At 42.2% G+C, this 15,455-nt stretch overlaps 1 protein-coding gene across 11 annotated transcripts in view; it reads right to left on the reverse strand.

The window, feature by feature from the left end:
• Positions 1-1,971: 1,971 nt before the first annotated feature.
• tenm4 (teneurin transmembrane protein 4) overlaps positions 1,972-15,455 on the reverse strand; it is a 141,773-nt gene continuing 128,289 nt past the window's right edge. For all 11 annotated transcript variants that reach the window (XM_084019517.1, XM_084019515.1, XM_084019516.1 and 8 more), the window contains 4 exons: positions 14,142-14,438; positions 11,573-13,187; positions 9,324-9,466; positions 1,972-4,943 (listed from right to left, as the gene is read on the reverse strand). In XM_084019517.1, coding sequence (XP_083875643.1) covers positions 4,185-4,943; positions 9,324-9,466; positions 11,573-13,187; positions 14,142-14,438 — 2,814 coding nt within the window. In that variant the 3' untranslated portion in view covers positions 1,972-4,184. The remainder of the gene's footprint in view (positions 4,944-9,323; positions 9,467-11,572; positions 13,188-14,141; positions 14,439-15,455) is intronic.

A 15,455-nucleotide genomic window follows, 5' to 3' on the forward strand; every position in this document is an offset into this window, starting at 1 on the left:
ACCTTTGGCTGATTTTAACAGCAAATACCTGTGCCGGTGTTTATCCAACACTTGGGCTCAGAGTGTTCAAATTATCAGTGAGGGGAAGCAGATGGAGTGTGAAAGCAACGTGAAGATATCTCTTTGCATCAGACGCAGCACAGTTAATGGGAAATTGTTCGTGCGTGGTTTTTTTTAGAGAAAAGTTTTGCCATCCTCCCCTTGTCAGTGTTGAAATCTCTAAAACCAGAGTTTTCTTCTCTCCTCCTCACATAAATGAAGGGTTAGTCAAATTTGAATGTCGTGGTCGATGTTAAGTGAAAATGAGATCAACTTCGGACTTTGGCGGCGTGCACCATGAATGTTGTAGCTGTCAAACCCGACTGAACTCCGGAGCCAATTCCTGCAAATGCAGCTGTCAAACAACAGACAAGCACAACAGCAACACAGAAAAACAAAGGTTGCATTTTTTTCCCTTTAATTTTGTCTGCTTCATGTGACATGAATATATTTTCTTTGCCCATTTCAAAACAGAGTCTGGTCTGTTTTGCGTGTTGAAATGCATTAGGATTAAAAGATCACTTGTTATTCACGGAACATCATGATGTGTTGCTTTAATCGATGTAAAGTGAAATTAGAAAGATTTCCACTACCTCACAGCACAAATGACAACGGCAAATTTGTGAGTTTTTAAAAAGGTCGTTCATCAATACCATTCAGTCATTACTTTAAAAAAACAAAAGCTTTCTGGCACATACCATTTTCATCACCCTCATTTCAGCCAATCAGTGATGGAGCACAGTGTTATGTGCTGAACTGGCAGCATCACAGGACAGGTGGTTCTTAAGACAAAAAGGAAACATAATGCAGTGTTATACATGTTGATTTAGTATTTATCCAGTCATTAGAACCATATTCATTTGGTAACTTCTTTGTGTCTAGTTATTGTAATTATGACGCTACCAACCAGTCCTCCAGACTAAAGGACAATTTACCTCTCAGCAGCAGAATTCTTGCGTTCCCTCCTTGCAGGACTTCCTGTTCCCTGTAAAGAAATCCTCTTTACTGGAGGCATGTGAGGCTCAAGGCTCAGGCTGTCTCCAGGAAGACAAGAGCCACCTATTTGAAATTTACTTTGCAAAAAAAAAACTGTGTAGTCAAACAGCAAATATTAGGGTGTGATCAGTTTCTACGATCATGTCTGTCATACATCAGCAGTAGAGGAGAAGAACAAATAAGAGGACTGTCTGCTTAGGTAAAACAGGCCATCACGCTTTCTTCTGGGCACGGCGCTCCGCTCTGTCCACAGTGAGTGTAAATGTTCCAGCTTCCCTTACCGCCAACACATGCTGGCAGCTGACTCCCGAGACATCCCGCCTGCTAACAGGATTAGCCCCCGAGCACCACTTGTTTCAACAAAGTTATCAAGTTTAAAAACATACAGTCTCCTTGTGGCTTTTGTAACATCAAACGATCGGTCCTCGACTTTGACAGATTAATTAATAGTCAAGTTTTTGCACAGCATCCCCTGAGGCTCCCTCGCCTTATGACAGTGACGTACATTTACTGGAGAGATGGCATTATTAATAGTCTGCATTTCATTTGCTGGCGATGTCGCCATATGTTAGCTCTACGTGAGAACTGAATTGATGATTTTGAGGTCTTAACAGGTGGTATTGCTTGTATAACTTAATAAATGCACATGGTGCAATATTCATCACATTGCATCAAATTAGCCTCATTAAAGGCGCATGTGTTGTAGGGTGAGAATTAATCTTTATATAAGATACTAAATGTGCAGAAAAATGGTGAAATCTGTCTGGAATTTCGAAGCTGTGTAATATCGACATTAAAATATACACAATCAAGTGCGGTAGGTGACTATAAGGTACTCTATCTAATGATATATCTCAGTTTGAGATGAAGCAATAAGCAATATGTTTTTTGGATAATATAGAATATACAGTATATATATATAACAAAACACCAAAAATAAACACAAAATATTCCCTTTATTTTTTTCTACCTTAAGACTACACAGGGTCACTGGTGTAGCTCTAAGAGGTATCTACATTTGCATTTTATTTACAGCTTACTTGGATGTCTTCATATTTACATGGTCAAAGAGAAGCGCTAAAAACACAGTGTTGAGAACAAACCAAATCTCAAAATGAGTCCAAAACTTTAGAAAAAGATACAGTCTTATGACCCAACAGTTCTCAGTGCAATATTTCCACAATGCAAATATCCTTCATTCATATAATGTTGAACATACATATTTCTTTTTGAAAAACAAAACTTCACCAAAATCAACCAGCAGCAGAGAAAAATAAACACGTAGAGTTTGCTTTAACATTTGTACAGATTGAGACACTCAGTCATGCTCCCACCAACCCTACACACACAAACAAGTTCATCTTTTGATGGACAAATGATAAAGTCAAGAGTGTGCAGTGGTTTGGCATAGTTCAAAAGGTACCAGAAGTCACTGTCATCAGTTCCAAAATAGTCTCGATTCCTCTTGAGTTTTCACATAATGACATTTTCAAATGGGCAGAATTTGTCCTTTGCAGTCTCCACTGAGGAGGACATGGACATATGGGAGCTAGAATATGTCCATGTGGGTAATTTCCAAGGTTGGCATGTATAGACAACCTTTAGTCTGTAAACGGGAACTAGTACACCTGGAGGTCTAATGCATTTCAGCCAGCCATGGGACCGAGTGGAGCCCTATTCCGGAGAATGAAAGCACTTTCGATGCTGACCTGCGGGCAGCCCTTAGGGCAAAGGCAATTTGTATCTTTCATCTCACCCACAACACAATGCGAAGCCTATCTATCTCAGCAGCCAGTATGTTAATGTATGAATCACTGATGAGAATGGGTTTCTTTAACCACATTTGTAGTATCACTTTTGAAAAACATTTTTATCCCAAGCTTTATTTCATTGGATATTGTGGTGAGGAACACTGAATACCAAGTGATAAACAAACACTGCGTTCATATGCAATCGAGATCAGTAAAACGTAGTCGGTCTAATGAAAAACACAGTAATTGATTTAACTTAACCACCTTTCATAGTTTATTCCATGTGTTGAAACACCCTTAAGTATTGTTCAAGTACAACAATTAACAATAAAAGGGACAATAGTTCACATTTTTTAAATCCACATTTGTTATACTGTTAATTCATATAGCTATTTATAAAACAAAACTAAAATGTAATTCAAAGCCATTCCTGTAAAATACCTTTTTGTTGTTTAATACAGACATTAATTCCACAGTATTTTCTTACAGGGTTGGCTCTTCACTATTTTCATAATCAAGTTGTTTGACCACAGTCAAATAAAAAGGTAGCAGAGAACAATTTATGTTTTCCTTTTTTCCATGGAAAATAATTCCACTTAAAAAATAAAATACACACAAAATTAAAAAAGTGACCTCATATCCCTTTGTTGGCTTTACCATAAAATAGAAGCTTGATTAAGCAGTTTTGCATTTGTAGTTCATAAAGAAGGCCATCAACATGCACAGTCAGGGTGCACTGAAGCCTTCCGAGCTAAGACCACAGATGAGTATCAATCCTCCTCTTAAAAAAAAAAATCACATCACACAAATGAAGGTGCTTTGACAAGTTCAGCTGGAGTTTTGATGAAGGGTTCTACCGCCAACAGAAATCTCTCATTATTTATGGATGACCGGGGCTATGAAGGTTTCAAGTATAAAAAAGAAGTGATTAAAAGAGAAGGAATCTCCTTGGCTGAGGCGCAGAAAAGGCAGAATGGAGCAAGCTTGTGAATAACAATCTGCAAGTCTGGCAGCAGAGTGAGCCAGTGAACATAATGCATTACCAGTATTCCTCTTGGATTTCTTTGAACAGAATCACCAACAGGGATGAGGAAATGGAGTCACAAAAATAAGTCACAGACATCGCAAATTTTCATCCTCTAGCAGCCGCACTTGGAGGGCAAAGACTGTTAAAGAATCTTCAAAAGGAGAAGGGCACTCTTCTATTAATACAGTGCAACTGATTGCAACCATGTTTTGTTTTTTTTTACTCTTTTTTTTCGTTTTTTTTACAGTATATTAAAAACCATGTTGAGCACAGTCAAAGGAAAAAAAAAAGTGGTCATGTACACAACTGTCTTTGGCAAGAAGTCCCATGTCCTACATCTGAGTCTGTAACTCCAGAGCCTCGTGTTCATGTCACCTTCGGCCCATTTCGCTCTGTCTCATGAAATGAATGTTGTTCACACTGTCAGCCAGCTCAGGGTACTGGTCAACGGAAACCACGTAGTATCCCTCGTAGCCCTGCACCTTCCCTGAGCCCAGGAGCTGCTGCTTCTCTCCCTCAGTCCAGGTTCGCGAGCCCTCCTCTCCGTCCCTCAGTCTCTGACGCTCCCGGGCCCAAGCCTGGACGACAGATCTCTGCCGGGCCAGCTCCAACACGCGGGCCTTCTCCTCATCCACACTGCTGCCGTAACGCGTATTCAAACACAGTGCGCCATATTGTAGCTGGATGTCAGTGATGCGCCTAGTCCTGCCGTTAAGCACAGTGTTAACCTGAGACACCGTCACATTGACGCCGGTCTCTAGAGTGCGCCGACCCACCGTCATGCCAATGAGGGACAGGTCTCCCTCCACTGAGCCCAGTTTGACGAAATAGTGGGTGTCCATTCCGGCGATAGTGAAGTGGAGGTCTTCAAGGTAGAATGCGTCGTTCAGCACTGCAGCCATGCGGCGCCCATCCTCATTGGCTAAGCTGACGATGTCAGTGCTGACGCGACCATCTCGGATGGCGAATTTCACCCCCTTGCCGAAGATGGAACCACCGGAGGCAAAGATCTTCTTGTCCTCCGTTTGAGGACATCCAGCACTTTTGGCTCTGTAGATCTGGCCAAAACGTTCCAGCTTCACAAAGGCCTTCAGCTGCCTCTGAACTTCACACTGAACGCCCAGTAAGGACTGCAAAATAAGACAGTGCTGTTTAGTCACACAGCAGCATCCACATCGACAGTGAAATATACATTCCTGTTTGTTCTCTCAGCAAGAGATAGATTTACATGATGCCACTCAATAACTTCTGAATCCTTCACACTTTGGCCTGTAACTTTTATCAGAGAATGAATGGGGACAAAGCAGCACCGTCTGGGTTCAGATTTCGCGTTTTGCAAAAGCTGAGATTCACACTGCTTCATTAACACTTCAAACATTTCAAGCAATGACTAAATATAGTATGAGCTAGGGATAGGAAGATACCACTTTCTCTTAAAACAACCACGCTGTTAATAATACATTTGTCTGGAAGCTTAACCTAACCAAGGACAAAACATGCTCGTATTGTGAAACTAGATAGCCCAATCTCTACTTTTTGTAAAATAAAAATGATTACACAAAAACCAGAAGCATCCAAAACTGAAACAAGATTTTCTGAAGAACCACTTTATCAAAGTTTTACCAAAAATTACTTTGCGGAGGTCCTATGTCTTGGTCTAGAATTACAAAGCCAGTTGCATCTTCAAATTCCTTCAACAATAAATTGAAAGGTGTGTAAATAAAACATTTCAAGTGTTATGGAAAATATCCTGTTGATCGCACATTCGTATTTGATTAAACAGCTTAATGCGTTATGTATATAAATAATGATGCTATTGCTTCACATACAATTATCAATGACAATCCCACTGTGCTTTGAAGCTGTGAATGTATCACACACAGTCAAGGTAGGGGCAGAGGTGTTTGTCAGCAAATGCAAATCTCTCTGATCATTTGTGACAGGCATGATATTTTGAAAAAGGGTGAAATTAGGGTCTTCTGACAGCTCTGCTGTGCCAAATATGAAACAGGAATTGGTTGGTAACTAGTGTGTAACTAGTGTGTGTGTGTATATATATCATTCCTTTAGGGATCAACGCTTTATATAGAATCCACATTCCTTAGAGCCAAAATTAATACTTTGTCCTAATACTACTTGACAAGAGATAGTCCTTAGGAAGAAAGAGAGATGTTGAAATGAGGAGAGGGATATGAAATGGAAGCTGGCCAACACACAATAAGACGGTCGCCTGAACGCATCAGCGGAGCAACAAAAAGGCTCTCAAACACTGCGCCCTTCCAGCCACCGCCCAAGATAAGAAGCGTCCCGAGGAGTCAACCAGTCACATCCAAAGTCCTCCTGACAGTTTCTAATTCTATCTCACGGTTCGAGGGGGGCTACAGGCTGCGAGATTGGGTGGGGCTGAGGACTGTGGAGCCGGCTGCAGTGACCGGCCCACTCTTTGACATGACACGGCATCAGATCCCGCTTGAAGAGGAAACATACGAGGGCGCGTGGGAGGTGGGGGGCAGCTGTGCTGTTGGACCCCTGAGGAGAGGTGGCCTGGGGGGACACTTCACACTATGCCACTCCATGTTTGTTTACTGTTCTAACCGTGTGACCGAGTCAGCTGGTGAGGGGGGGAAAAAAAAGGGGGCAGTGTCCTCCACTTTACTGAAACAGCCTCCTGGGATACTCCCAGAGAGCCATCATTCACATAGCATGGTGTGCAATCAGCCTCCAGCACCACCCAGGATGAGAGATCAAGCCGTGTGCAGCACACATCTCATGTCTGGCCCCTCACGGCATTTTTCAATCCGTGCAGCATGGCGAAATAGGGGCTCAACTGAAAAGAGATAGAAAGGTAGGCATGCCAATTGTACGGGATGGACCAGTATGTGTGGTTTTAAAGCTATCTCCCTGCTTCAAAGAACGCTACATTTAATTAGGCTGGTCTGGCCATCTGCAGTGAGGATCAACATGGCGTTTAGCAGCTCAGATCACAAGCAGGATTTCTAGATAAGAATATGATGCCTCGGCTCATACATGGGGTAAAAATCTTTCCTTCCATATAATTTACAGCACATACTCCAGAGTTGTGCTGAAGGAAGAGCTCTCTCACAAACATGAGTAAAAGCTCCAAATCTAGGCTAACGCTGCTATTTAAAGCCCCGGTTACGTGATTTACGGTCTATCATGGGTATTCTTGAATATATACTTGAAAGGCTGGGTTTGTAGAAGAACAAATAGCTTTTAATGTTATTATTACTCAGATGGACCTACTTCTTCTGAGTGAAGCCAACATAAGATTCATTTAATTTTAGTCCTTCTATCAAGAGTGTTTCCAAGGAAAAAACACAATCTGATCCATCATACAGAGAGTGTTTCCCTAGCAATTATACATTTTTGGTCATTTAAAAAAAAAAGGCTAAAATTGCTTTCTGGGTATTTGAAAACTGTGAGGTCTGAGATGATGTCTGATTTAGTGAGAATTGCAACTTTTTGTCTGAAAAAATAGTGTTTTGTGACTTTGTTTTAATCTCCAACACTACTCAATCATATCTGCTGTACAGTATTTTAAAAATAAAAACAGATGGCTGCCTTTGGAGTCACTAAGAGACTTCCTCGATTGCAGCTCCTTTTGTGGATTGGTACCTCCGAGGAGTTAAGAGATTTCCAGTGAGTGATTTCCAGAGTGTCAGGCACAAGCAGCAAGAATGAGCCATTTCCAGGGGGCTTTAACAAGGACCCTCCATCATGTTAGATGTACACATAGCTGGGATTTCTATCACTATGTTTTTTACACTTCATATATGACCTGTAAAATGAAAGCATGCTGGAGTGTTTCGGGTGACGCTGAAACACCTTTCATGACTGTAAATGCATGAAGAACATTCAAGGTCATATTCGTATGCTATTTTGGTCAACAAAACTTAAGTATTATATTATAATACAAAAACCCTTATAAAATAATAAATAATTTGGCTTTTTATTTATTTATTTAGTCTTTATTTTCAGAATAATCTCACACTGATTAAAGGGTATACATAGAGTTTTAGGATTATAGCATCATAGTCTGTAGAAATAATATACTTTAGAAAGAAGCATTTCTGTAAAGCCTATTTGTCTTTGATTTTTTTTTTATTGACACTGTATCCTCATTTTGCTGGAACAAATACAGAATAAATACCTACAAAACACAGAGGTAAAGTTCATATTTATGTTGTCAGATTTCACTGCGACCTTTAAAATCAGTCTTTGTTTATTCTACTTTATACTTCATGACAGGAAAATGAGCAAAATCACACTCTGATTGAACCAATCTACAGGACAGTAATTGGTGTAATTAAATAACATTCTTTAGACCTGCAGCTTATCTAAAGGAGAGAGGAATTAGATACGGTATCACTTTAAGACACATTGTCATAATCAGGGCCTGTTCTAAGCACGCGGCTTTAATGTGTCTAAACGTTAACGTTACAGTAAGATTGTTCAACAGAAGAGAATGGAAGAAGACAATGTCTGTTGCTTTTAACTTGTTACTAGCTTGACTTCTTCACTGGTTGTTGTGTTGTTCTAATAAAGTTCTAAAAAGATGCAAGATTTTGTATGCTTCTCCTGGGGGCTAAGCCCCCCCTCTCTTTAAATCCTAGTGACGTCCCTGCGTATGGCCAATGTCACAGGCAGAAACAAACTAAATTGTTGAGGATATAAAATTGAAAACATTAGGTACCTGTCTGTATTTAATTTTGTTTTTCAAGTTCTTAATTATTTGAAATCAAAGTCAAATAGTAGATTGCCCCTGGAAATCTTGAGCGTATTCTAGTCCTGCTCAATGTGTTAAGGTTCCTGAGATGACTTCTGTTGTGATATGACACTATAAATAAAATAAAATTGAATTGAACAGATAGAATTCCAGCAGCGTCAGTGCTTTCTGCCCGTGTGTTGGTGTGTCTGCTTATTGTGGTTGGATGAGGAGATCGGAGGTCACAGATTTAGATAACCCCGTATTGAGTCATCCCAGTAGCTTTAAGGCTTACAGATGTACATTGTGTCAAGGTAGCAGTCAGAGTGTCACTCAGCATGAGTCAGGCCTCCTGACGGGTGGCATGCACTCATCTCGCTGTAACCGAACCCAACACAACAGTGGCCTCTTCAATAATTCAGGCGAGTTGGAGCAACTTAAAAGGGCTGATAAACGCGGGAATTAGAGCATGTCTACTACTTTTCAGACCTTGGCTGACAATGTAAGACTGAGATGAAATCAATGACCACTGGTGGAGGGAATGGAGAGTGGATTTCCCTAATGGCAGGACAATTACAAGGGCTGTTTAGGCTGACCCCATTCCCCCAAGATGGGGACTAGGGGCAGGGACCTGTTTTGGCCAGATAGCTGGCAGCTCCTCTGGGAGTGTGTGGCTAAGCAGAGCATGTCTATTTGCTAACGATGTTGGAAAGGACAGGAGCAGAGTTGAAGAAGGTGATCTTGGTAAGGTGAAAGGGGGGATATGACAGAATGGCTGCTTTACCTTGGTGCTATCCCACTCCTGTGTCTTGACCTGGGTGCGGACTAACTCGTAGGATGGCTCCATGGCCTCTGTGCTCGGTTTGCGATAGCCAGGGATGACGTTATACAGTTGGAAGCCAAAGGTCACCAACCAGCTGTTCACATCTGCAGAGGAGGGGGAAAAAACCATCAAAATGATAATTTACATTGAGTCCATAATGTCTCAATGGACATAATAATTTCTGTTTCCAGAGAAACCATAAAAAAATCACCAGGAATTGAACAGTTGGCATTCTGCGGTCAAGTGGCTGTCCCCTTGAAATACTCATCATACGGTCTGAGCACTTGATTTGTTTATGGACGTGGACAAGCTATAATAAACCCTTGAGATGGTGGCAATGATTCATGTCCACTCCTGCAGGTGCCACGCTAATGACACACAGCTGGGTCCTAAAAACGCCAAGTGACATCTGAGAGTGTCTGCTCTGCTGATAATTATATATTGTAATTTCATGGCATTTCAAAGCTGTCCGGACCTCAACATGAGACATTTCAAAGACTCAGCGGCTTCTTCTGCAATCATCTTTTTTTTGTAATGAGACGCTGAGGAAAGTGACGTGTCTGAGATTCAAATCCTTGCAATCATGATAATGTGGTTTCTTTAATAGCAGCCACCAGTGCTGTGGTTATACAGTACGTGCTGCTGCCATCCCGTGATAAGTTGTCATTATTTCTGAATATCACAGAGAAGGCTAGAGAGATGACAGAAGGGAAGGAAGGATTTAAAGCCTGTTAAATCTGAGCCTTTCATTTCTTGGCCCTTTCAACGTGTTTGTTATGGAGAACAAAATCCTTGCTGAGACATTTGGGGGGCAAGTTGGTACAGCCACATTGTGGAACCTCACAAAGCTTTTTTTATATAAGAATATGTTTCAGGACAATCAAAGGACCCCAATAATTAAGGAATGGAAATGTCAGCTTCATCAATCACATCTAAAGGAGACCCACTACAGTATATCTAACAGTCTGCTTAGCATTCAAATGCCATTCAGCTCCTAACGTTGGACTGAAGCTGAACTTTCTGTTTGGTAGACGGCTAAACGGAGGTATAAGCCGAGACTCCACCTGGACAAACATGTACTATTTTTCCATGGTACTGTCTATTGGTAAATGAATGAAGGATAAAAGGTTAAAAAAAATCATTATTTGATAGCCAACATACGTATTATTGAGTAAATGTAATGCAGAATGAACATAGAGAATTAAATCTCCTATTTGTGAATGAGATCTGGCTGAAGCCGATTGGTTTAACCCGAGAGTATTCACAGAGTATCCTTAACAATGTTGTTTTCCTTCCAGCCAAAGAGGTTGATACAACCAGCCCTGGCTAAGGTTTCTATGGATCCATTGTGTTCTTCTTCTCCACTGGGGTGCTTTCACTGCCATTTACCTCGCCCCTACCACAAAGCAACACAAAACGATGTGATATTTCTGGGAAGGGACCTGAGTGTTCAACAACAGAGGGGGCTTTGCCGTACAGCATGGCTTACTTTGAGCACTTTCAAAACAATAGCCACTGGGCACGGGCACGCGCACACGCACACACACACACACACACACACACACACACACACACACACACACACACACACACACTCACAAAGAGCAGAAAAAACAACCTCTGTGTCCCTGTGAGGAAGCTCTTAACAGCCTCTCTAGGACACTGCTTTTCAATTTAATTTTGGCAGGCTCTGTTCTTCCATTTGTGGCTTGTTGTTTTGAATAAAAACACACCGAATTTCACAAAAAAAATTCCCCTCAAAAAACAATAACGTGAGTATTGTTTGCCGAACTCAGGAATGAGGATTACCTCCCCCTCACACGGGATTTTAACACCATAAAATGTTTTATGCATCATCGATTGCTCTAATTCACTGAACATCTGTCAACTGCTATCCATACACAATTACATACCTGTAAACAATTCAAATAATTAGTTTGAATGCTTTCTGGTTACTTTAATGTACAGACAATCTTGTCTTGAGTGACAAAAACACACCGCCTAAAGGATGGAAATATTGTCTTGACAAGTTTACAGCTTTCAGAGGATGTCAGCTGTGGTTTTATAAGTCTCTATGAATGTTTTGATAATGTGAAATATATATTTCTTTGCTATGACTACTGAGTTACCACTGTAATCCAATCTTCTGCAAAGAAGGGTTAATGGGTCGTCTCATCTCTGTAAAACATAAGTCTGTTAAATTAGCGTACCTGTCATGTAGCACTTGATCTCTTGGTTGTTGCTGAGAGGATTGTTATTCTTGAACATGTACAAGTTGAACGGCGTAATGTGGTTGCTGTTGAGACGTTTCCAGACATCGTGGTTAGGCGTTGTCCAGCGGCCAGCGAGGACATCGTAGTCCCGTCTGCCCATGTGGACCAGTCTACTGAGAGGCTCATACAGACCTCCTTGGTAGCCGATTATGAGCTGGAAGCTGGGGTTAGTGTCGAGGTAAACCTCTCCGAACGCTGTATGGAGAATCTGCTTGATCATGAGTCCTGAGCCACTGAACACAGCCAGAGGGGTACCTATGTTATCACAGGCCACATAAAATTCATCCCCGCTGCTCAGCTCCATGGCGAACAAGTGTCCCTGTAAGTCATAGTACAGCGATGTGATTTCCGAGCTGGAGTGATTGTACATGTGGGTGACTCGAGTGGGGCTAGATAAGTCAGCATAGAAGAACTGCAGGTGGTGGCCCATGCTGCTTCTGCTGGACACCCTCCTGCCCAGGCCGTCATAACGGTATCTGATGTTCCAACCGCTCGCTTTGTTGTACACCTTGACCAGCAGGCCTGCTGAGTTGTACTCAAAGTAGTCGTTCCCTCGCTGCTTGAGGAAACCGTCCTCGTCCATTCTGTACTGGGCGTCTCCCAAGCGAGTAATGCGGTCTCTGATATCATAGCGGAGCGGCGTCAGGCGTGCGCTGTTTCCGGGACTGAGAAGGTGCAAGTTGCCGTTGAGGTCGTAGCTGTACCTCCACAGAGGCTTGTCATTGATGGAGACCACCTGGAGTTGACCATCGACGTCATATTCGTACGTGTAGCGTGTGGTGTTGGCATAAGGCCCGACCTTTAGCTCCTTGGCCACCACTCGACCCATGTTGTCATATTGCACCATCATCCAGTACATGAGCGAGCGAAAGATCTCATATTGGACCTCCTTCACCCGGCCGTAGGCATCAAAGTGTTTGGTGTGGGTCATCACTGCTGTGGTGATAATTTGATTAATGTCATAATAGATGACTCCAAATTTGCCAAACTGTTCCGTTTTGCCGGACACATCGTCATAGCGATACAAGTCAATCGGCAGCGGCGTTTCATTGATGACAGCCTGCATGCTAGTGACGCGGAAGCTGTTGTCGTAGACGTAGTCGAATCTGGCGTTGACCATGCCCTCTTCGCTGAACCGGAAAATCTGTCTGTCAATCAGTGGGCCGATCTGCCGGTAACGAATGGTGCAGGTAAAGCCCTCGCTCTGCAGGTTGACGGTCTTCAGCATGCCTGCCACCTCGTCGTAGGAGAAGCCGATGCGTGTGGTGTCGTAGAGGATCTCCAGCAGCTTGGCAAGCTTGCCGTATTTGTAGATGACCCTGCGGCCTGTGCCCAGGTAGGTGGTCTGCAGTAACTGACCCTCCTCACTGTAGTCCTGGAGCACTGAAGCGTTACCTTCAGGGGGCCGGTAGGTGTTTCTGTAGTAGCCAATGGAGCGGGAGGTCTCTAGGGTCTGCCGAGCCACGTTGGGCATTGTAACAGAGGATAGTCGGTCGTTTTTGTCAAATTCAAAGATATACTGCCTCTGGCTGTACAGCAGCAGTACCATCGACTGTAAAGAGAGATGGAAATAGTCAGTGTGATTTAAATACAGTCATTATATTTGAATATATTTCATAGATTTGCTCTTTGGATATACACAGACACAGTATCAAAACAGAGAAAAAGACAGGATTTAACTAAAAATAGGATGTGATTTAGAAACAATATTACTTTATATCTAGCTTCGGTAATTAGAATAACAAACATTTATGAATATAAAAATGATATATAATATAAATTACATAAAACAAACAGAACAAAAATGCTACTTTGAATCTTATCCTGACATTAGCCAAATAGTGTGTACAGTCACTAAGTGTAGGTTGGGGTGTACAAGACACTGGGCTGGCGTAGCACTAAAGAACACGTGGTGTTGATATTCCTCTGACATTAAGATTTCCTTAAAAGACGATTTTACAAACAAGAGGTTTGGCAATTGTAATTTCCATTTGAGCCTTTCTTGGACCAATAAATGGTGTTTTAAATCAGTTCAGAGGCTGTCACAACAGGCTGCCAGCATCTCAGTACTTCGAGGTTGCTGAAAAACTGACTGTAGACTATTAGAAAGGCTGCCATTTTCATATTACCTGTCTAAACTGAAGAACTACAGCTCTTCACCCTCTCCCCAACAATCTTTCCCTCAATTAGTGAGGAGAAAGTGACATTTCACTCTGTTCTTCTCATCAGAGCTATTTCAGGTTGAACTTTGCTGTCAGACTGTGGTAACAAAGTATAACGTCTGCCATGCGCCAGACGGGTTTTAATTACATTTCTGCTGATATCTGTGCTGGAGACTGATAATGCAGCACAAACACTGCTGGAGTATTACAAGTTAACTTTTAACTCCAGTCGAAAATCTCCCGTCAAGGTTCTTACACAGACACACTTCCAGGATTTATCGGTATAACATGTGCCCACCCTTTTATCTAAAGCATTTTATTATATTTGCGGCAACAATTCATACCTTCTCAAGGTAAGTGTAGCTCCACGATTTACCATCAGCAAATATCTGGGAGGAGATTCTGCCATTCTGGTCATACTCCATGCGTACGGACATGGTTCCTCTTTGGATACCTGCGACATGCCCTCCAGGAGAATAGGTGACATTGACACCATTCAGGCGACTGCTTGGAGCCCACAGGGTGGGCCGCCCGGCATGGTCATAGTGGATCCGTAATGTAAACTTCCTGTGGTCATCGTAGACCTTTTCAGTCCTGGTGATTCGATCAAAGTCCAATGACAGCAAGTTCCTGTTATGAACCTACAGGAGAAGAAAGCAGGGAGTTAAAAACATTTAGTATGACCACAGCAGCTCCGTCAAGAGGAAATAAACAGCTTGGAAGTTTGAAATGATTGAGAGGAATTGGTGCACACTGCTTTTCTGAGGTGGAACCTTACGAGGAGAGCTTTAATCACAAAGTGATTATTTATATTCTTCTTTTCACAGCCTTTAATTACAGCAGTGGGGCTGTATCTCAGGACTGCAGGAGCTATTGAAGTGATGAAATTATAAGAATTACCATATTTCTTTGTTTGTGCAAAAATTCGGTGGAGTCTAAGTGGAAGAATGCCTATTCATGCAAGAAACATTAGAGCCACATTGATCATTAAATTCATTTTCACTGCTTACTGAAAGGAATTACCAGGCGCAGATGACTCTCATTTTATTTAGCCATCTCCAAAAATTGGAAAGCGAGGAGACAAAAGTGCGTTCTTCACCCGTGTGCTTATGACACACCACATTTGTGTTACCCTCCTCTGAACGTTTGAGACTGCACATGGTGACCCTTGGCTTCACTGTGATCAGAGCAGAAACACACTGCTCTGACTAATCCTTAAGACTGCGTCCAGGGCAACACAGAGACGAACCCGCTGTCAGGCTTTATCAAGAAAGCAGCTCCTGTGCTGCAGCCAAGAGATCACCCACCAGCCCCAACACACCACATTGCTCAGTCAGCAGCCTCTATAAGCAGACGCTACAGAGGAATCACAAAATCAAATCAGGGTCTTAGGATGCAGGTACTACTTTAAACGCCATCTGGAAGATTTGGGAAAATGTGGTCAGAAAGGCCTTTTTTCTTAATAAACATAGTTTGTCTTCAGATGTGCTACCTTTTGGCTGGGTAAAAACTTGGCAAAGCTTAAAAACATCTTAGCTCAGAAAGCTGCGTCTGGCTACTTGCCAGACGCAGCTACAGAGCAGCTCACAGGGGGCTTGCTGAAAAGCCGAACTTTTTTTTTATCTAGCATTGAGAAAAGCATGCTTAGGTCTCTCATC

This window comes from Eutrigla gurnardus (assembly GCF_963514095.1).
Source record: "Eutrigla gurnardus genome assembly, chromosome: 10".
In the NCBI taxonomy this organism is placed as follows: domain Eukaryota; kingdom Metazoa; phylum Chordata; class Actinopteri; order Perciformes; family Triglidae; genus Eutrigla; species Eutrigla gurnardus.